The following is a 23,092-nucleotide window of genomic DNA, read 5'->3' as shown; positions in this document are numbered from 1 at the left end:
GCGACTTCACTTTCACTTTTCCCTTTCATGCATTGGAGAAGGAAATGGCAACCCACTCCAGTGTTCTTGCCTGGAGAATCCCAGGGACGGGGGAGCCTCGTGGGCCGCTGTCTATGGGGTCGCACAGAGTCGGACACGACTGAAGCGACTTAGCAGCAGCAGCAGGCATCTAAAAGATCTGGGAACATTTAAAAAAGCTTTTTTGTGATATTTTCTGATTTAATGTTAAAAATGTCCCTTTGGCTAAGCTGTGGGAAATGAGCTATAGGAGAGCAAGAGAGGAAACAGAAATCTGTTGGGATGTTATTGTAGTAGTCTAGGGAGAACTTCCTAAATAGATCTACAAATTCAATACAACCCCTTTCCAAATGCGAGCTGCTTATTTTGCAGAAATTGACAAGCTAATCCTAAAATTCACATGGAAATGTAAGGGACCCAGAATAGCCAAAACAGTCTTGAAAAAGAAAATAGATGGAAGTCTGTACTTAGTGATTTCAAAACTTATTGCAAAGTTACTGTAATCAAGACAGTCTTGTCCTGGCATAAGAATAGACATAGACCAGTGGAACAGAATTGAGAGTATAACAATTAACTCTTAGGACTTCCCTGGTAGTCGGTTAAGAGTGCACCTGCCATTGCAGGGAACACAGGTTCAGTCCCTGGTCTGGGAAGATTCCGTACACTGCAGGGCAGCTCAGCCCCTGCGCCATAGCTCCTAAAGCCCGCATGCTCTAGAGTCTGCTTGCTGCAACTACTGAAGCCCTCATGCCTTCCAGCCTGTCCTCCACAAAAAGAGAAGCCATCACAATGAGAAGCCCACGTACCACAACTGGAGAGTAGCCCCTGATTACTGCAGCTAGAGAAAGCCCTTGTACAGCAGTGAAGACCCAGTGCAGACAAAAATAAAGGAAAAAAAAAAAAAAAAAACCAAAAAAACCCTATTAATTTGTGGTCAGTTAATCTTTTAGGACTTCCATGGTGGCTCAAACAGTAGAGTCTGCCTGCACTGCGGAAGACCTGGGTTCGATCCCTGGGTCAGGAAGATCCCCTGGGTCAGGAAGAAGGAAATGGCAACCCACTCCAGTATTCAAGCTTGGAAAATCCCATGGGCAGAGGAGCCTGGTGGGCTACAGTCCATGGGGTTGCAAAGAGGTGGACACGACTAAGCGACTTCACTTTGAACTTTTTAATCTTTAACAAGTGTGCCAAGACCAATTAATGGGGAAAGAATAGTCTTTCAACAAATGGTGCTCCAGTAACTGGAAATAAATTCATTTGTGTCTTTTTTTTTTAAGATTCCACATGAGTAATATTATATGTTACTTGTCTTTCTCTACCTGACTTGATTTACTTAGTATGTCCATCCATGTTGTTGCAAATGGCATTACTTCATTCTTTTTAAAAATATACTCTGAGTATCTTTTAAAATATATATATATATTTATTTGGCTGCATCGGGTCTCAGTTGTAGGATATAGCATCTTTGTTGCGTCATGCAGGATCTTTCATTGTGGCACACGAGCTCTCTAGTTGTGGCATGTAGGCTCAGCAGTTGTGGGGTGTGAGCTAAGTTGCTCCACTGAGATCTTAGTTCCCAGACCAGGGATAGAACTTGATTCCCCTGCATTGTAAGGCAGATTTTTAACTACTGTACCACCAAGGAAGACCCCATTACTTCTTTCTTTTTTTTCTAATGTTTTATTTTTTTAATTTTTTGGCTGCACCGTGCAGCATATGGGATCTTAGTTCCCCAGCCAGGGATCGAACCTGTGCACCCTGCAGTAGAAGCCTGGAGTCATAACCACTGGACCACCAGGGAAGTCCCCCTTTTTCTTGTTTTTAATGCCTGAATAACATTCGTTTGTATATATGTACCACATCTTTATCCATTCGTCAGTGGACATGTAGGTTGCTTCCGTGTCTCGGCTGTTGTAAACGGTGCTGCAGTGAACATGGGGGTGCGTATATCCTTTTGAATCTTACTTACAAAACAGAAACAGATTCACAGTCTTAGAAACAAACTAATGGTTACCAGGGGGAAGACTGGGGGCGAGGGCTGGACTGGGAGTTTGGGATTGACATGTACAGACTGCTGTATTTAAAACAGGTGACGAACAGGGACCTACTGTATAGCAGCAGGGGCCTCTGCTTGGTATTCTCTAATAACCTAAATGAGAAAAGAATTTGGAAAAACAATAGAAAATAAACGAAAAACAATTGGTGCTGCAACAACTGAAAATTCATATGTGAAAGCATTAAGTTTGATTTTACCTCAAATCACACTCAAAAGTTAAAATAGATAACTCGCCTAAATTTAAGAGCTAAAACGATGAAACTATTACAAGAAAACAGAGTGAATCTTTGTGACCTTTGATTATAATACTGTAATAGGTAGTGAACTCTTATAACTCAACAATAAAAAGACAACCCAATTAAACAGTGGGGAAAAATATGAACACACAATTCTCTCTTTCCTTTTTTCTCAATAAAAAAGAATGAAGTACTGATAACATGCTACAGGATGGATGAACTTTGAAAACATGCTAAGTGAAAGCAGTCAGAGACAAAAGGCCGCATATTGTATGATTCCTTTTATATAAAATTTCCATCATAAGCAAATCATAGAGTCAGAAAGATTAGTGATTATTAAGAGACTGGGATGAGGGAAGAATGGGGGGCATCTGCTAGGAAAAATGGAGTTTCTTTTGGGAGTGATGAAAATGTTTTAGAATTAGATAGTGGTGGTGGTCATTCAAGTGTAAAACCTACACAGTTATGCACTTTAAAAGAGTGAGTTTTATGGTATGTAAATTTTATCTTAATTTAAGGATGACATCAAGTTTTTTGTTCGTTTTTTTGTTGGTGATGGTGCTGAAATTTTGGTTTTAAAACTGATGTCATTATAAGATACAAGGATATATTGTACAACGTGGGTAATATAGCCAGTATTTTATAATAACTATAAATGGAATATAACCTTTAAAAAAAAGAGATTGGTACTACCACCACCAACAAAAAACAACAAGGAAAAATAAAAAACAGTTGATGTCATTGTCCTTAATGTTTCTCAAAGAATAATAAACCCAAATGATTTCGAGAAAAGACCTTGTGGTTTAAGCTAAGAAGAGAAGCACACAGGATATGATGAAGTTTGGAGAAGCTTAAAGCATCAGGCATCCAGTGATAGACTTTTGTTTCCTTCCCTACTGTCTAGCCCATGGATGACAGTCTCATTGCTTTCCGAACTCGCTCTAAGATGCCACTGAAAGATGTTCCCTTGGGGCAGCTAGAGGCAGAGCTCCGAGCTCCAGACATCACCCCAGACATGTATGACCCCAATACAGCAGACGATGAGGACTGGAAGATGTGGCTGGGAGGACTTATGAATGATGATGTGGGGAATGAAGGTAACTGCTTTTGTTTGCATTTACTGTCCTCTCTGTCCATGGTCTCTATGGTAAAATTTTCATTAGTTAAAATCTTAAGGAAAGGGATGTTTTCAGTTGATTTAATTTTGTATTTAACAGTATACTCTAAATCAGTAGTTAAATCCCCCCTCCCTTTTTTCTGTTAAAGAGTCTTTTGGGGAATCTTTTGATTGCTAAGATTCTGCCTCTGAAACATAAATGTACATATAATTTTATATATGATTGCATGAGAGCGCATCGTTTTACTCAAAGACTATCGTGTTAGTTAAGATTCTTCCTGATGCAAGTGAAAGAATCCTAACTCTCAGCTTGCTGAAGGGCAAATAAAACCAGACTTTGGAAAGGGCAGAAAAGCCTGCAGTGGAATTGAGGCAGTTTAGGCCCACTTTCTCTCTCTACAGCTGTTACCTGTACTTCTTTTTGTCAGTCAACTCGATTCTTAAACCTTTTTTTCTACAAGGCTGGAAATATGATCATATGTATACCATTCACTTCTTGCTTTGTTCCCACATCAGAAGAAATCTCTTCTACAGGCTCTAGTTTTAAAAGTCCAGAGGAGCAACTGTGGTTTGGTTTGATCACATACCCACTCTCTTGGTGTTGCATGGCTTTGATAGGAAGACTGTTTAAGCATGGAAGTCTGTGACTGGCAGCACCTCATAAACAATGGCTGGGATAAGCAGTTACTCAAAAGAAGTGGTAGTGTTTCCAGAAGTAGGGAAGGAGAATTGATCAGACACAAGCAACTTTGACTGCAGTCATACGTGGTGTAAGAATCCTTGCTGCAACCCTTATTTGTTTTAGAATATAAGTAAAAGTTCTTTCTTTAAAACAGTGAAATAAAGATTGTTAAAATTGTTTTTGGTGATTTTTTTTTTTAAGTGTACTGTAGTGAAAATCAGGTATCACATCATTTTGTGCAGTGTTTCTGTAAATGTAGAGGAAATGAGAGATTGCCTTAGTTTGTAGTGATTTCCAGATGATTCCTTACCCCTTTGAGAATGTGCTGAAAGCTATGCAGCCACTCCCTGGAAAAATGTCCACATCTACATACATGAAGATTTCTTATGTCACTTTCTTTGGGGAGATTTATAATTTTCTTGAGGTTCATTTATTGACATTTCCTTTTTCTATCAACCCATCTCAAAGTCCAAGGCTCACAAGGCTCAAAAACCTCTGCAGAAAGAAATGAACAGGGACAAAGATAATTCTATCGATTTTATAAAAGTCTCAGAAATTCATTGTGTTATTTGTGTTTCAGAATCCATTTGTTATACTGCTAGAATTAGAACCCAGTTTAGTTTTCCAGGAACATGTCTCAAAGAAGTCTCAGGGGGCATGAAAGCATTTTTTAAATGCATATGATACTTCATAAGCAAGCTCTGCATTTTATCCTTAGACCTAAGCTAAGACAAAGTATCGATAGTGATTACGTCTCGTGGCTTTATTAGTCCAGCAGCTTTGGTGCCTTAATTGTTAACACCTTGGTTGAAAGAGCTGAGATACTGGCTATTGAGGAGGAAAGGTCAGACTGGGTTGGCTGTCAGGATTTTGGGAGCTTGGACAGTGCTTCTCACGGAGAAGGCAGTACCAACCCACTCCAGTACTCTTGCCTGGAAAATTCTAGGGACAGGGGAGCCTGGTGGGCTGCCGTCCATGGGGTCACACAGAGTCGGACACGACTGAAGCGACTTAGCGGCAGCAGCAGCAGCAGCAGGACAGTGTTTCTCATAGTTAGTGTCTAGAATTTGAATCAGAATCAGAGTGTGTTAGGATGTTTGTGTTGGATGGTGTTAAGATGTAAATTCCATTCCAGGGCCTTGCCCTATACCTACTGAATCAGAATCTCTAATGGGTATCGTCTAGGGATCTAATTCTTACGTATCCTAAAGGTTGGAAACTACTGGCATGGGAGGAATAGAAGAGTATGATAAGGGTCAATTGAGGAAATGGAATAATGGTTAGTGGGGAGGGTGAAAATCTTTTCTTTAAAACAATTGTTTTGTTTCCTTAGTAGGATCTACTTAAAAAAGAGAATATGAATGCAGTGACTCGGGTAGATTTATAAACCACATCTACCAGCTGAGTTTAATGAGTGCTGGTAAGTAGGAAATAATGCTAGATATAGATCATAGAACCAAACTTCAGCCATATGCTGGTTTATTTTTGTAGTGTTATGTGGTTATTTTCATATGTTCCTAGTACCATCTGCTCTTCTATTAAGAGTGTCATTTGCAAAAAATGATCTAAGAGGTCTACTAATGGAGTGGGTACACCAAATTGAGGTCAGCTGGGTAGATGCTGACAGTGGGTGTTAATATCAGTCAACAAAGTAATTAGACCCAGAGGGTAGGTTCCACAATCAAGGTACTAAAAGCCAAGCAGAACTCAGAAGAAACCTTCCCAAATGATTTTTCAGCATGTTTACCAAATGAATTCTCTGAGAATATCGGCTGGCCCACTTGTATGATACAAGCAGAAGCCTTCTTTGTAGATCTTGCACCTAAACAGATGGGGGTCCAAACGTATGTACAGTATCCATTTGATATAGGCTTTCTCCAGAACTTACATTATTCGCAACATTCGTAAAGAATCTGCTCTAAAGAGGCTTACGTAGAAAGTACTGTAGAGATTCCATTCCCAAGGATTTAAAACATTTTTATTGGGGAGATAACCTATAGATGGGTGAAAAAGACTTCACATTTAAATAACTATATACAAACAATGCAGATTTATATATTGGAAACAGAATAAATGTTGAGTAAAGAATATCAGGTTAGCTAACACAGCATTGTATGTTAATTATACTCCAATAAAAATTAAAAAGATTATCAGGTTAGACTGGGGCTTATCAGTACAGATTTTTCAGTAATGGTGAATCAAAGATGTTTGTGTATATATTTTTATTTTTAATGAAAGATACTCATTTGTTGTGAAAAATCAAAACATTATGGAAGGGCACAAAGTGGAAAGGAAGAATTCCATTCTTCAGTCTTTGTTAATTCTTTCGAACTATTTTCTGTGTATCTAATCAAGCACATATTTATCTTTTTTTCCATGAAAGGCATCATACTATACATGTTATCCTGCATCTGCAACTTGCTTCTTTCACTTACTATAATTTAGAGATCTTTCTATTGTAATGTGTACAGATCTCCCTCTTCTGTTTAATGGCTGTAAGGTGGTAAGGTGTTTTTGTTTTAATTTAGTTCCTCAGTTGCGCTAGCCGCATTTCAAGTTCTCAGTTGGCTCATGTGATTACTGTTGCACAATGCATATGTATTAGAACATTTCCAGCCTTGCAGAAAGTTCTGTTAGATGATGCTCATCTAAAGTTGTCTTGGGAAGAATTTCACCTTAATATAACAATTCTGTATTTTATTGACTCCTTCACAATTTTTATTTAGCAGTCTGTAGGGAAAGAGCAAATTAGCCAAGATGGTGGTGGTCAGGCTCTCTTGCCCCACAGCCTCTTGCTCTCGCCCCACGTTTTGTAAATATATGGTTATGTAACAGCTGAGATCACTTAAAGCACTGTGCATCATGATGTACCTTCTTGGTCATGGGCCACTTTTGTTCTGTAAACACATAAAAGCTGCCCCTAAAAAGCCCTTGAGGCTGCATTATGGCTGTGTGTCAGCTGTGTCAACCATGAGTGAATACAGTGTGTCTGCTGCTTCGGCTGCTGTGCCAGCCTGGGGAGAAAAAACAGTCTGCAGTTCCTATGACTCCTTGAGTTTTCTTCTAGCTTCCCTGCTTGCGCCTTGCCTACCCTGGGTTCAGAGAATAGCGTGCACAGTGAGGAACAGCAAGACAATTGGCATAGTTGACAGGATACCCCCGAGGTAGAGGAGCCTGAGGCTCCAACACATAGCATGTGTTACCAGGAGGCCACAGTTTTCTCAGTGTGGATGCTGATGGAAGACTGGGAAGTGGCAGGTAGTTCACCAGATAGCATTGAAAAGGCATTACAGGTGGTGAGTTCCCGTTTGCCTGACAAGGTGGTATGGACTGTTGCTGGCACCGTGGGGTGGATTTTCCTAACTGCCTTGAAGGCGAATATGGATAGTGCCCTTTGTGATGCCATGCAAGTGTGCCAGTTGCAAAGAGAAGAAGAAAAGTTGGAACCTTGCCTTCTTGGTGAAACAAGAGATGCATGGCCTTGAGGAGGAACCCAGTGCCTCGGACTGTGAGGTAATGAGGGACGATGCTGACAAGGCCCTATTTACAGCAGAAAGTGAAACATGAGCAGCCTATGGCCCAGCGGGAGCATCCTCAAGGGGCCCCCAGTGTGACTGAGTTCACGACGTATTGCCCATATACTCAGGTGGAGTTGGTTGACTTGGGTAAGCAGTTTCAGCAAAAGCAAGGGGAACCGTTGGCAGCATAGCTTTTGTGAGTCTGGGACACAGGAGTGTTTGGTATCCTTTGTTCCAGGGACAGAATAGAACAGTTGGCATGTATAACCACTCACCCCTCATTGAGACAAAGGTTGCAGAATGCTAGGTGACTCATGCAGGGAGTGCCTAACCAAACACATACCCTGATGGAATGGATTAATGCCGTCATCCACACCATGTGGATGAATGCAGAACTCCCAGACACTAGCTATGGAGGCAACTGCAGCTGGAGCAGCAGTTTACCAGGTGTGAGAAGCACCCAGAGCAAGAGATACAAGCAGTTACATGAACTCGTGATGTGAGCTGTGATCCTGAAACTACAGATTCGTGATTGAGCTGTGAACGCCACAAAAAGCCCCTCTTCGAAGGGGTGGGCTGCCTCCTGTGGGAGGATTTGGTGAGCCCTTACTGAGAGAAGTAGAGGGAGAGCGTGCACGGCACCATTGAAAGTGTGAAGAGCCTGAAGGGGGCCCTAGCTGGCAGGGGCCGCTTTTGGGTTACACAGATGCAAATGTGGGCTGATTGGGTGAAGGCATACTGTTAGGGCTGTGTCCTGTCTTTAGATCTAGCTGTGTCCTCTCTTGCAGATTTAGAACAGTGTACTGTGAAGGCTGTGTCCTAGATTTAGAACAGGGTTCTGTGAAGGATGTGTGCTGTGATGTGTTACTAACTTCTGACTCTCTTGCAGATTTAGAAGTGTGAAAGCATTTGGAAGGAATCATGTGGGTGGGCTGTGAATGCTGCAGAAATCCCTCTTTGAATGGGTGGGCCTGGTGCCTGTGGGTGGTTTTGCAGGTCCTTAGTAAAAAGCCCTGCAGGGGTGGAGTTGCCCCTGTCGAGGCTTTCCTGCAGTCTCTCAAGGGCAGACGGTGGGCTGGCCATGGAAGATAAAGGCACTCCACATGCAGTGGGGGGCTCTTCTAGCCCCATGAGGGCAAGGACTGCAACATGAGTTCCAGGTGACACCGGGTGTTGCGTTTCGCTCTGCACTGGGGATGTAACTGTTTGTTGTAGCATCTACTGCTGTGTAGAACATGGGTTCGAGGATCTGTGCTAACTCACCAAGGGAGTATCGTGGAAGATGGACTGCACGTGGATTGTGAGGCGAGAGACCCTGAAGGGGTGGGATGTAAGGAAAGAGCAGGTTAGCCAAGATGCTGACGGTCAGGCTTTCTTGCCCCACGGCCTCTCTCACTCGCCTCACGTTTTATAGTCACACGATTAGGTGGCAGCTGAGGTCATTTATAGCACTGTGCATGTATGTCAGATGTACCAAGTGGTCATGGGCCACTTTTGTTCTGTAAACATGAAAGCTCCACCTGAAAAGCCCTTGAGGCTGGGTTATGGCCGTGTGTTGACGGGGTCAACCACGAGAGAATATAGCGTGTCTGCTGCTACGGCCGCTGTGCCAGCCTGGAGAGAAGACACACGTCTGCAGTTCTATGACTCCTTGAGTTTTCTTCCAGCTTCCCTGCTTGTGCCTTGCCAACAGTGTGTGAACAGTGAGACAGAATCTAAACAACATGATAGCATCAACATTAGAGAAAATTATGAGGGAGAAAAATAGCCATATTTCTGTATTCGTATATAACAAATGTTTAGTATTTTTTGTGTATTTTTAGTTATTTCTGAGTCTTATTGTAGGGATATAATTTCGTCATGCTTATGAGTGCTATATGAGTATTGTACTTTTGTCATGTATATATTGAACATGTATATAATGCTTAAATTCTGCATGTATCTTCTGTCTTATACTGAGGCATCTGAATTATAGTCATTCCTTAATTATTGGGAATTAGGGTTATTTTTTTTTTTCTTTTACTGTCAGTGCCTTTGTATAAAGAATTTTGGAAAAATATTATTTTAATGAGATGCACTACTCTAAGTGGGTTTACTGAGATAAATTATATGTTCATTTTTTTGACTTTGGCTGCATTTTGAGAAATTTAAGCCTTGTTTGGAGCGAGGAAGGAACTTAGCTTAGTGGGGAGAATAGATGAGATGAGTCAGCTGTGGGAGATGATCTATACAGAAGCACTGAGGAAAAGAAGAATAAGTAGTTTAGAAACTTCGGAATAGGGAGTTCCCTGGCGGTCCACTGGTTAGGACTCTGCCTTCACTGCCAAGGGCCTGGGTTCAATTCCTGGTGAGGGAACTAAGATCCTGCAAGCCACATGGTGTGGCCAAAAAATAAATAAATTAAAAACTTCAGAATAAATGTGCTTTTATTTATCTACCACAGAGTAGATTTCCTGTGGTGCTGAACATCTTAAATATTCTTTGGAGATATGAGTTTACCGTTGAATAAGTGTCTGAAACTTTTTTTCCCTAGATGAAGCAGATGATGATGATGATCCGGAATATAATTTCCTGGAAGACCTCGATGAACCAGACACAGAGGATTTCCGCACTGACCGGGCAGTAAGAATCACCAGTGAGTCTGTGTGTGTTATGAGTCCTGCTCTTGACTTTTCCACATCTAGCTTTGTTTACTTTGCAGAGTTTTGAGGGTGAAGCAGCCCACTCAAGACATTTAAGCTTCCTCTGCCTATTTATTTCTATAATTCTTTACATTGACATCTATATTCAGGAATCCTGTCAACATCCCACAGTCATGTATTGAGTTCAGTATTTGGCAGCGATTGTACCAAAGTAAGACATGGCCTCTGTCTGTAGGATGTCAGCTTAGTAGGGGGATACAGACAGGAACAGTTACAGTACAAAGTGATAGGTGCTGTAATAATAGCTTATATATTGGTGGCCTAAAAGTGGGTATAGTGTCCTATGTATACTATGGCTTGGGAAATGACTCACAAAATGATTCACCTTAGTTTAGAAGGAGTAATAAGGTTTTGGTGAATGGGGGCAGAGAGGGGTTTTGTAAATAGAAGAATATTTTGCAGACCATGAAATTATGAAACAGCAATACATGTATTTTGAAAATAGTAAGTAGTTTGATTTAGTTATCTGAGTTGTGGTAGGAAGTTAAGCAATGTTCAGTTCATAGAGAACCTTAGATTTGATTTTTATCTGTCAAGAAAGGTCAAAAAGTTTTAAGCAGGAAATCAATAGGAACTGATTTGGATTTTAGAAATATTATTTTGATTTAATGCCAGTTTAATGTATTGATTTTGGTGGGTAAAGAGCAAGATTGGAGGCATGGGAAACAATAACTTGGCTTGAGTCATTTTTTAAAAAAAATTATTGCATTGCTAGTTTGCCAGTAATGGATAACATGTTTCAGGAACTGTTGATTTGTATTGAGTGTGTGCAAGTCCCTGTACTTGGGATAATACACACCATATGGTGAAGGTAAAATGTTGGCTCTTGACAAGGTTATGAAGAAAGATTTATCAGTGTCCAAAAGTGTTTATCATGTACCTAAATAATGTAGGTCTTTATGTAGAGAGATTATGTAAGCACAATCCTTTAAATGTTCTGTTTTGTTGCTGTAGTTCATCTTTCATATTGTTTTTGAGATTAGAGTGTCATTTTCTTTATGAAGGTCCTTCCATTTGTTTTGGTATCTTATGATAGTTAAGGTTAGAAGAAGCACTGAAAGGAAAGCACCAAGAATCAAAGAGAAAGTGTAGGAAAAAAAGGCTTGAGGATTTAGATTTTGAGAAAACTGAAGGATTGTCTTGAAAAGTATGAGAAAAACCAAGAAAGTCTTGTGTTTCAGAAACCAGGGGAAGAGTCAAGGAGTGACTGGTCCACAGTGTCGTGTGCTGGTGGTTATGAAACATTATTTGCTTGAAGCAGAAAAGTAGGAGATTGCATTTCAGTTTAGTTCTCATGCTGGAATACATTTGCCTTCCCCTTTTGTTTGTCTGTGACTTTCTTCAGTTGACCTTGAAGAACTTGGGGGCTAGGGGTGCTAAACCAGTGTGCAGTGAGAAATCTGACTGGAAGTTTTGACTGTCCCCAAACTTAACTGCTAGTAGCCTACTGTTGAAGGCTTAGCAATAAAGTAAATAGTTGATTAACATGTATTTTGTATGTAATGTATTTTATGTACTATATTCTTATAATAAAGTAAGCTAGAGAAAAGAAAATGTTATTAAGAAAATCATAAGGGAGACAAAATACATTTTTATACTACTGTTTTATGCATACTTCCAAATGTAAGTTTGTGTTAATCTGTTTACAAGATGAATTCTCTGTCAGTATCTGCATTAATATTATCTCATATGACACAGAATACTGTAGACATACATGTCACAAGCACTGGATATGAAAAATGAAAAGATAATGTGAAAAAGAAATCCGTGTTTATTTATGGTGTAAGGATTCATGTATCAATAAGGAAGAAGCAACACTATGACGGCTTGATGATAGCCTAGTGTAACTGATAGAATTGCTTCACAGTACTCTTGCCTATGGATACATGAATTGTTACAGAAATTTTATGGCATACAGTATTGCAGTCATTAAAAAATTAAGATGATGGCATCAGGTCCCATCAGGCAAACAGAACGGGGAAAAGTGGAAGCAGTGACAGACTTTATTTTCTTGGGCTCCAAAATCACTGTGGACAGTGACTGCAGCTATGAAGTTAAAAGATGTTTGCTCCTTGAAAGGAAAGCTATGACAAACCTGGACAGCATATTAAAAAGCAGAGACATCACTTTGCCAACAAAGGTCCGTACAGTTAAAGCTAATGAAGAAGCAGCAGTACGATAGCTTGATATAGTGTAATTGATAGAATTCCTTCAGCATACCCTGCCTATACACTGATGAAAGAACTGTTACAAAATTTTATGGCATACAATATTACAGTCATTAAAAAAACTTAAGATCCTGCCATTCACTCCCATTATTTCATGGCAAATAGAAGGGTAAAAAGTGGAAGCAGTAACAGTTATTTTTTTGGGCTTCAAAATCACTGCAGATGGTGACTGCAGCCATAAAATTAAAAGACATTTGCCTCTTGGAAGACAAAATATTAAAAAGCAGAGACATCACTTTGCCGACAAAGGTCCATATTGTCAAAGCTCTGGTGTTTCCAGTATTCATCTATAGATGTCAGAATTGGACCATAAAGAAGACCAAGTGCTGAAGAATTGATGGTTTTGAACTGTTGGGACTGAATGGAGATCAAACCAGTCAATTCTAAAGGAAATCAACCCTGAATATTCATTGGAAGGACTGATGCTGAAACTGAAGCTCCAGTACTTTGGCCACCTGCTGTGAAGAGCTGACTCATTGGAAAAGACCCTGATACTGGGAAAGATTGAGGGCAGGAGTAAGGAGCAGCAGAGAATGAGATGGTTAGATAGCATCACTGACTCCGTGGACATGAATTTGAGCGATCTCTTGGAGATAGTGAAGGACAGTGGAGCCAGAGGTGGTGCAGTCCTTGGGGTCGCAAAGAGTTCAATACGACTTAGCACCTGAACAACATTACAGTCATATTCATGAACAGGATTGGAAACACTGTTAAATTTTTTATAATTGTGATAGATTGATACAGGGTTTCTCTAATTACGAGAGAGAGGCATACTGTAAGATAATGTAATTTTTTTGAAAGCATAATTATGAATCAGTAATAAAACTAACACATAGTTGAAAGTGAAAGTGTTAGTTGCTCAGTCATGTCCGACTCTTTGCAAGTCCATGGACTGTAGCCCTCCAGGCTCCTCTGTCCATGGAATTCTCCAGGCAAGAATACTGGAGTGGGTTGCCATTTCCTCCTCCAGGGGATCTTCCCAACTCAGGGATCAAACCTGGGTCTCCTGCATTGCAGGCAGTTTCTTTACTGTCTGATCCACCAGGGAAGCTCTACCACATAGTTAAATTTATGTTATATCACTCACTTTATGCCTGTGTAAGGATAGGTTATCCATTTCAATACAAGTCTTGCACAAGATTTTCTAATACGTGGGCAACGATGATGATGACACAAAAACATCTCATACACTTCTTGCCAAACAATTATTAAATTTTCACACAAAGGCAAACACATCCACCACAGATAAGTTTATTAACTGTGGGCATGATGACTGTTTACTATTCATTGAGTCATAGTGGATCATCATAAAGGCCTTTATCCTCTTTGTCTTCACATTGAATCAGCTGAGGAGTAAGAGGAGAAAGAAGGGGGTTGGTCTTACTCTTCCAGGGGTGGCAGAAGCAGAAGAGGTGGTGGAGGAGGAAGGGGTGGCCGAGAGTGTAACTTTATGGAAATACATTATAATTTCTGTCTGACTTTTTGCTTTTTCATTTCTCTAAATATGTTTCTGTATGGTCCAATCCCTCTCCCCACCATATGCTTTGGTTTCAGAGTCTATATATCATGAAGGCTTCATGCAAAAGAAATCAAAAGGAGTCTTGAATAATCAGAACTCTTCTGCCAGATTGTCTGATATCAGTTTGTTTTCTGACACAGCTTCTTTGTCTTCTTGCTCGTGGTCTGGCACTAGTCTGGGAGCACTCTTCTCCATCAAGGCATCTTCTGTTAATTCCTCTGGCCTGGTGTCTGTTAGCTCTTGAATTTCTCTAAGATCCAAAAGTTGAATCTTTACCCCCATGTTTTTTGGGCTGTATTCACAATCTCTTTCATAATTTCCTTGATTGGCTCTGTTGTAAATCCTGTGAATTCATGCATAATATCTGAACATGGTTTTCTCCAATGGGGAGTTATTGTTTCAGGTTTGATGGCTTTCTTGGATTTTTCTTTAACAGCGATGGCATCTTCAATAGTGTAATCCTTCTTCCAGACTTACATTCTCTTCATCGAGGACTCTGCTGTAGCATTGATGATCCTTTCCATAGAGTATCACGCATAATGAGGCTTACAGATCCTTATGACTGCTGATCTGAAGGCTGAATTAGAGACGTGTTCGGAGGCGAGTTGATCACTTAAGACACCTTCAGTGTTGAATTCATTGGGCTCTGGGTGGCCAGGGGCATTGTCCAATATCAAAAGAAGCTTAAAACACAAGGTATTTCCTGACTTCAGGGACAAAGCATTGATGAAACCAATCCAGAGAAAGGGCCTTCTTTTTTTTATATCCAAAGACTGGTAACTCCTGTTTATCTTTTTCTTTCAAGGCTCTCGGGGTGAGCAGCTTTATAGAGAAGGATAGTCCTGGTCATAAACGAGACCATAGTCTCTGGTACATATCGGGCAATTTAGCATTTTCTTGTAATGTCATGACTGTGCTTCTGCACTTTAGCTAGTAACAGGAGGTAACTATGAAATTATTGCAGGAGTACAGTATATGCCACAGTTACTTTTATGCAGTTACGATTTCATACTGAATCTTTATATTTGTGTTTCTCTGAGTGGCACTTTGTGTCGTCTACATTTGCATACATTTTGATAAATTTTAACTTTCAGAGTAGATTTGTGTATATTTTAATGATAGTTAATGATAAAGTAGACTAGTATCTATATGCAGTTTATGTGTTCATGGCATACCTCACTTTCTCTTAAATGTTTTATATTCTAGACTGCGGTTTGTCTGAGAGTTTTTTCGAATTGTTGCACATCCCCTTCCATTTTTCCAATAAATTTATTGAAAAAACTCTGCATATAAGTGGACCCATGTAGTTCAATTCCACGTTGTTTAAGAATCAACTGTAATTTCTCAGTGAGATCCTCCTCATTGAGGATTGACTTTCTTGCTTTGTATTCCATACGATTTTATATGTCCTTTTTAATGCTCATCTCTCTCATAATTGCTTATTTATATCTTGTCTCCTCCACTAGACTGTGAGTTTCTCATGATTTTATTGCCTTTGAGCAAGTGTTTTTCACGGTGCTGACAATATTTGCTGAAGAGTAGACTTTTCTGGGATGCCTGAATGAAGGGTCCTCCTTTCTAGTGATAGCGTTCTGTGATTGTAAGTAAAAACTGGGATAGAATTTTAATTTTGTTTCTACCCCTTGTTGTCTTACGTTATCATGTTTAATTACAGTCCTTTTAAGAGGACTTATGTGGATGATAAAAATTTAAAAATAAAGAAGCTTAGAATCACAGAGTCTGGAATGCTTCTGTGATTATGTATATTTTCCTCCCACTTAAGCATTTGTTCATAGCTTCTCTGATGTGACCTTTCAATCTGTTTGGGAACCTCTGGTGACAGGGAGTTCATCAGTTCTGCAGATGCTGTGTCCTGCTCTTGAACACCTCCTCAATTAACATTTTCCTTACTAAATCTGAATCTTTTATATTTGTTTTTCCTTTGTTCCTAAAAAATGTAACTTACTACCAAGTGTACGTAGTATAGTATGTTTCTTTTCCTACATTTTTTCTTTACTATGCTAAACATACCAAGTTTCTTCAGTTCTCTAAATGTCAGACTTTCCACACTTCAACACCCAGATTACCTTCCTCTGGATATTAGCCTTTATTTTTAGGAAAATTTCTCCTACATTACGTGTTTTTATGAAACTCTTCAAACATGTGGACACCCATATACCAGGGCTTCCCCAGTGGCTCAGTGGTAAAGAATCTGTCTGCAGTACAGGAGTTTCAGGAGATAGGGTTCAGTCCCTGGGTTGGGAAGATCCCCTGGAAGAGGGTATGGCAACCCACTATAGTATTCTTGCCTGGAAAATCCGATGGACAAAGGAGCCTGATGGGCTACAGTCCATAGGGTCGCAAAGAGTTGGACACAAATGAAGTGACTTAGCACACACACCCTCACCCATATACCCACCACCTAGCTTCTGCAGTTAAGTTTTCATATATTAATTATGCAGCTCTCCATCTATTTCTCTATCTATCTGTTAATCCTTGTTTGTTTATTCTTTTTAAAGCATTTCATAGTGAGTTGTGGATATCTAAACATTTCAGCATGCACATCATTAATTAGAACTCAGTATTGTTTACAGATTTTCTTTTTAGGTAATGTATACATACTGTAGTATAGAAATCTTTAGTGTACCATTCAGTGAGGTTTGTAGTGCCTCTTTGTTAGAGGGATGTACTCAACCCCTAAGAAGATAGAGATTCATCACCCCAAAAAGCACCTACTTGTCCCTCCAGATCAGTCCGCACATCATCCTCCCTGGTGAAACCACTGTTCTATTTTCTTATATCATAGATTAGATAGACTTGCCTCTTTTAAAGCTTCATGTAAATGGAATCATAGTATGTATTCTGTTATGTAAAGCATCTTTCACTTAGCATGATGTTTCTGAGATTCATGAATATTGCTTGTATTACCTAATTTCCTTCCTTTTTATTGCTGAGTAGGATTCCAGTGTATAAATATACCAATTTGTTTATTTGTCATCAATCCCCAGGTGTTGATGGACACCTGGGTTCTTTCTAATTTCTAGCTATCTTGAATAAAGATAGCTCTGACCTTTCTTCAAAAGTTTTGTGGACAGATGTTTCATATCTTTTGGGTCAGCTCTCTAGGGGAGGAATCATTGGTCATAAAGTAGATCTATACTTAGTTTTCTGTGAAATTGCCAGACCTTTTTTCAGTGTCTTTCCTTGTACATTGTTTTTAGAGTTCCAGTCACTGCACATCCTCACCAACATTTGGATTTTGTTTTTTTAATGCCCTCTTGAGAAGGGCTTTTATAGTGATGATCACACTCTGCTGTGATTTAGTGATATGCTTGCCTTCTTGGTTACAAGCACTGTTTTGGAGCCATTGTGTCATTGATCTTTTTGTGCACTTAAGAAACTGATTTTTCAAAATCCTAAATGTAAGACTTTAAATTTATCCCCATTATATTTCATCCAATTAATTTGAGAAAATTAGAACTCTGTCATCTGTTGGTCTGGTGATCCCTTTTAGCTTTTTATTATTTGCACATTTGATAAGTGTGTTTTCTGGGTGTTTTAGGTTGTGGATGGGATTGCTGAATAGTTCAGGCCCAAAAGTAGAGTCTTTTGATACACTACTGGAGACTTCTGTCTTGATTCCATTCAGTAGGATAGCACTGAATTCTATCTACCCATTCTCCTTTTAGTCCATCCAAGAGAGAATGTAATGACAGGAGATTTTGGTAACTAATAAACTTTGATTATCCATATCTTAGTAAAGTTTTCCTTAAGCTTTTAGATAGCCTCTTCAACACAGATTATGAATTTATCACATTATAAAATCATCTAGCTTACGTTTTTGTTTGTTTTCTCACTAGAATTTAAGCTTCATGAAAGTAAGTTTCTGTCATGTATCTGAGCATCTAGAACAGAGATTAAGGCATATAGTTGTTCAATAAATGTTTTTAAATGAATGAGTGAATGATGGATATTAATACATATGAAGATTTTGTCCAAAGCCTTGCTGAAAAAAGCTTTCTTTGTTTTCTTGAAATTCCCTGTATTGCAAAATGAAATAAACATGTGGCAACAGAATACTGTTTGGCTTTTTTGCAGAAAAGGAAGTGAATGAACTGATGGAAGAGCTGTTTGAAACTGTGAGTAATGGTCTTTGAATGAGAACTCTGGTTACTAAAGCTCTGGATTCTATACTAAAGAGCTTTGGATTCTTCAGCAAGCTCTGTCCTGTGGTCTCAGGGCCCCTCTCTCCAGAACAGTGGTCTGACCAACCCATTCTCCTTTTAGTCCACCAAGGAGAGAATGTAATGACAGGAGATTTTGGTAACTAATAAACTTTGATTATCCATATCTTAGTAAAGTTTTCCTTAAGCTTTTAGATAGCCTCTTCAACTATCACATGATAATCCTTAAAGATTGCAAACTAATTTTAGATTATTCTCAGCACAGATAATTCCCTTTCTCATACATTTCTCTCTTGAAAGATAATCTGATCATTTTGAGTTATCTGTGGTGTGTCTTTACCACTACAAGGTGATAGACTGAGAAACTTTTTTTCTGGCATAAAGATTATTCCATGTGCAGAACTGTGCAAGCCCAGAAGTGAGAAAGGATCCAGTGCAAGCTCTTTCTGTGTGCCAGCATTATTATAGTCCTGTAAACCAGTCTTCATTTTCCCCGTCACTGTTGGAGTGACTTTTACATGCCCATTCCCCAGGATAATCCTTCTTTTCCTTTGCCCTCAGTTTCAAGATGAGATGGGATTCTCCAACATGGAAGATGACGGCCCAGAAGAGGAGGAACGTGTGGCTGAGCCTCGGCCTAACTTTAACACCCCTCAAGCCTTACGGTAGGCTAACTAAAGACCTTGAGACCTAGAGTAGAGGAAAAGTGTATGTCTGAGAGTGAGTTTTGAGAAGTTTTGGTTAACAATTTCCCATCCCTGACTACCTGCTGTTACTGTTATAAGGATGCTGAACCCCATTGGCAGTGTTGGGTGTGAAGTGAATAATTCTCCTTATGGGGCAGTGCAGCTCTAGACCAAGCTGTATCTGTTTGGGAAGGGAGAAAAAGCAGTAGCTGGCATTCATAGCAGCTTCTCCAGGTGAGTGGTGCTGGAGAGGTGTGTAGGACTCTGCATGGCCAGCCACAGAAGCTACCCCAAAGTTTAATAGCCACTATGTCCCTTTTGTTTTTCTGTTTGCTGTTAACATCTAGTAAAAGTTAATGAACCTTTGTTAGTCTGCAGGGCATTAACTGAGCAAACCATGAAGCACCTTCAGTAATGTCCTGGAGTCTGAAATATGTTTACTGTCCTCTTCACATGAATTAGCACTTCTCTTGTCCCACCCAGAAGGTAGAGGCTTTAATTTTCCCCCCTATATTTGTGATGAGTTTGCAGATTTCATCTGTACTTTGTTGTTATCCATTCTGAGTAGCAGCCTACTATCATTAGGTACTGGCTAGATGTCAGGGTATGGTTTGTGCCATGGATGGAACAAAGCAAAACCCAAGGACTCATAGCCTTTAATTAGTCCTTTGGTTTAACTGGAGAGCTCTGGATCCATCTGAAAGCTAGACCTTCAGGTAACGTGCGATTTAGTGAAAAAGACAAGGTATACTAACCAATGTGTAAAAGTCAGAAGTATCAGCCATTCTCCATTACATTAAATACCATAATATAATCACAAAAGAAATCTCAAGAGTTCCTTTTTCCCCCCAGGTTTGTTGAGTTATAATTGGCAAATAAGATTGTAAAGCATTGAAAGTGCACAGTGTGATGATTTGATATACATATCAACTGCAGAAGGATTGCCCCATGAAGTTAGTTAATACTTCTGTCACCTTACATATTTACCTCTTTTTTTTGGAGAACATTTTCAAGATATCTTAGAGTCTGTATTTTGACCAACTTCTCCCAACATTTCATAGAAAACAATTCTAGTGTAGCAGAATAGAACCTAAGCACTTTTTATCATGGGGTTTGATCAGTAAACGTATTTCATTTCCACTCGTCACCTCTGTGTATGAACTTTAAAAATTTGGGAATTACGTAACTACTTAAAAATTCTTATTCCAGTTCAGTTACCTTCTGATATTCAGTTGCTCTGCTTGGGCTGCTGCTGCTTTTTTTCAGCTGGAAATGCAAACCTAGCTTAATATTTGAATAATTAAAATATCACATGGAAAGTGCATTAACTGTGCTCCCCATCCAAGTAATTCTTACTAAAATCAGGTGCAGGCTCTTTTCATTATCTAGCTTTTTTCCTTTGTTCTTCTGTTCCTCGGCTAGTTATGCAGATAATCCAGAGTTTTCAGTTCTCAGTAAAACTGTATGGAGGACAGTCTCATTCTTTAGATTTTCACCCTGTGCCTGTCCATTCTTGCAGTAAATACTGAAAAAGGAAACATAATTTTTATCCTCAGAGGCTATTGAAAAAAAAATATTATCATTTAGCTATTGCTACAATCTAGAGGATTTATTGAATTACGATAACCTGCTGGTCATAGCTGCTTGAGCAGGTTGTATCCTGGTTTAGAATAGCAGCTTGGGTGTCTTCTTCTGTCTCTCACTCAGAACTAGCATTTGGATTCTACTTCAGCCCCCAACAGAGTCTCTCTCTCTCTCTCAGGAGGTGGTGGGGAGAGGGTGGTGACAGAAAGCTTGGAGGAGGAGTTTATTTAGAGGCTAATGCTTGGTAGGGTCATGCTCGAACCACCTTCTCACTATTCTTCTAGACTGCCGTGTGCTTCAGGGTTTCCCAGGCGGCACTGGTGGTAAAGAACCTGCCAGCCAGTGCAGCAGATGCAAGAAACGTGGGTTCAGTCCGTGTTTTAGGAAGAGCCCCTGGAATTAGGAAATGGCAACCCACTCCAGTATGCTTGCCTGAGAAATCCCATGGAAGGAGGAGGCTTGTGGGCTACAGTCTATAGGGTCGCAGAGTCAGACAGGACTGAAGTGACTTAGCATGTGTGTAGGCACCATATGTTTTAGTTTATGCCTTTTCTACTCCAAGCTAGAAAATCTTTGAGTTTTTAAGAAAGGAAGTCAGGGCAACCTGATTGGATAGGAGCTGGAGAACAGGAGAAACTGGACCTGGGGTGGGAGTAACATCTAGATTAGAGAACAGATGTTGTGCTTTGGGAAGATTCTGTATCACCATTAAGAATAAGTCCCAGATTAATGTAACTGTCAGTGGGATGTGAAAATCGTGGGTTCCCATTAGCTCCTTGGCTGCTTTGTTATCCAGACATTACCACATGTTTAGATTTTAGTTTAATTTCACCTTCATTAGTGTATTACTTAGAGTACTGATTGTAGAAGAATAGGTGGGGGATGATTCAGAACCATCTTATTTGAATCTGTGCTAAGAAATATGGGAGAAGATTTGGGTAGGCTAGGAGTTTGCCTGTTGGCTAAAGTGAGACTTGAGGATTAGCAGTAAATGGAAGTTGCTCAGACTGGCTTAGCTCATGGTAGGAAGGAACTGGATGTGTTTTGGACTCGTGAAAATATTCAAATCTAGTCATCTCCCTGTGGGGGATAGGTTTGAGGAACCACTGGCCAACTTACTAAATGAGCAACATCGCACCGTGAAGGAGCTACTTGAACAGCTGAAGATGAAAAAATCTTCAGCCAAACAGCAGCAGGAAGTAGAGAGGGTTAAGCCCCAGAGGGAGAAAGTTCATCAGACTCTGATTCTAGACCCAGCGCAGAGGAAGAGGCTGCAGCAGCAGATGCAGCAGGTAAGACTCTTCTTGGTAATGTTAGTATTGGATCATCTTCATCTTTTGAGATGAAGCCAAAAATTAGCAGCTTGTGAAATCAGAAATAGGTGTCTTGGTAACCATTGAAACCACAGGACCACAGCATCTTCACGTCTGTCAGGACCTTGAAAAGTCACCATGGTCATGTCTGTATGGCTCAAGTCAGAATGCATATCAGGACTCTGGTAGTTTTCAGAATGATAGATTTCTAAGAATCTTTAGAAATCCTTTCTGAATTTCACAGCTTAACTGCCAGAGTAGTTTTTTTTTTTTTTTTTTTTTCTTTTTTTCTTTTAATCTTAGTCCCTCTAGTTTGAAGTTAAATTTCCCCTGGTTCTGTCAGTTTGTTCAAGTGGAACACATCTGAGAAAAAACGTTTACACCAAGATACTGTGTTGTTCTCATAGTCTCTCTACAGAGTAAAACATGTAGGATAAAGTCATGAACATCTTGGTGTAAGGTCTTCTGGGTTCCTGAGATGACAGCATCATAACATGTCACACTGTATTATTTTCTTTTCCTCCCCAGCATGTTCAGCTCCTGACGCAAATTCACCTTCTCGCCAGTTCCAACCCCAGTCTCAGTTCGGAGGCCAGTACCACCAGGATATTTCTTGTAAGGTTTCAAATATCCCTAATCTAAAGAATTGTGTATGCAGTTAGTTAGGAAGTTATTTCTCACAGATGTTGACTCATCATAAGCTACATTTATTTTTCTCTCCTGTTTGTATTGGTAGGTATTCGTATGGCTTCCTGTGTTTGCTGTAAAAACATAAGTTACTGCTTCCCATGAAAGGACAGAGAGTGTATTCAATTGTCTATGACTGTTTCTCTTACCTTTTTATTGGGTACTCTTCCTCACCTGTAGATCCTCCCATCTTAGGCTTTCTTGTTATTCTTGTACTTCTCTTGTTATTGAATTCATTATTTATTAAGCTTGATATCAGTGTTTTACATATAAAATTTTGCTCATGGCATTTTGAAATATTTTGGAGGAAGGGCTTTTAATTTCAAATTTTGGGGAATTCCTTGGTGGTCCAGTGGTGTAGGATTCGTTGCTTTCACTGTTGGGGCCCAGGTTCATTCCCTTATTGGGGAGCTAAATAAGATCCCGTGAGCAGCAGGGAATGGCCAAAGAAAATTCACATTTTAAAATCTGAACTTTGGGGCCAATAATAGCGATGTTCTTTGCCTCTCGGGTAATTCTCTCTGGAATCTGAGGTGCCTCATAGTCAGAACTTCCTTGGATG

General features: G+C 39.8%; 1 protein-coding gene across 16 annotated transcripts in view; it reads left to right on the top strand.

Annotated features, from left to right (window-relative positions):
• Positions 1–23,092, top strand: part of GON4L (gon-4 like) — a 91,265-nt gene that overhangs the window by 44,227 nt on the left and 23,946 nt on the right. For 15 of the 16 annotated variants that reach the window (XR_015161111.1, XM_086393218.1, XM_086393217.1 and 12 more), the window contains 6 exons: positions 3,215–3,407; positions 10,161–10,262; positions 18,175–18,215; positions 18,822–18,925; positions 21,624–21,822; positions 22,372–22,458. Coding sequence is in view for 15 of the 16 variants with exons in the window: in XM_086393218.1 (XP_086249344.1) it covers positions 3,215–3,407; positions 10,161–10,262; positions 18,175–18,215; positions 18,822–18,925; positions 21,624–21,822; positions 22,372–22,458 (726 nt within the window). In the remaining variant the exon portion in view is untranslated. Of the gene's footprint in view, positions 1–3,214; positions 3,408–5,447; positions 5,530–10,160; positions 10,263–18,174; positions 18,216–18,821; positions 18,926–21,623; positions 21,823–22,371; positions 22,459–23,092 lie in introns of those variants that run through there. The other variant, XM_086393232.1, reaches the window with a different exon arrangement.

Source organism: Bos grunniens, chromosome 3 (assembly GCF_055505025.1).
Source record: "Bos grunniens cultivar Pamir isolate PY7600 chromosome 3, Bosgru_T2T1.0, whole genome shotgun sequence".
NCBI lineage: Eukaryota > Metazoa > Chordata > Mammalia > Artiodactyla > Bovidae > Bos > Bos grunniens.
Note: the sequence above shows the minus strand (reverse complement) of the source record. Positions and strands in the feature narration are given on the sequence as shown.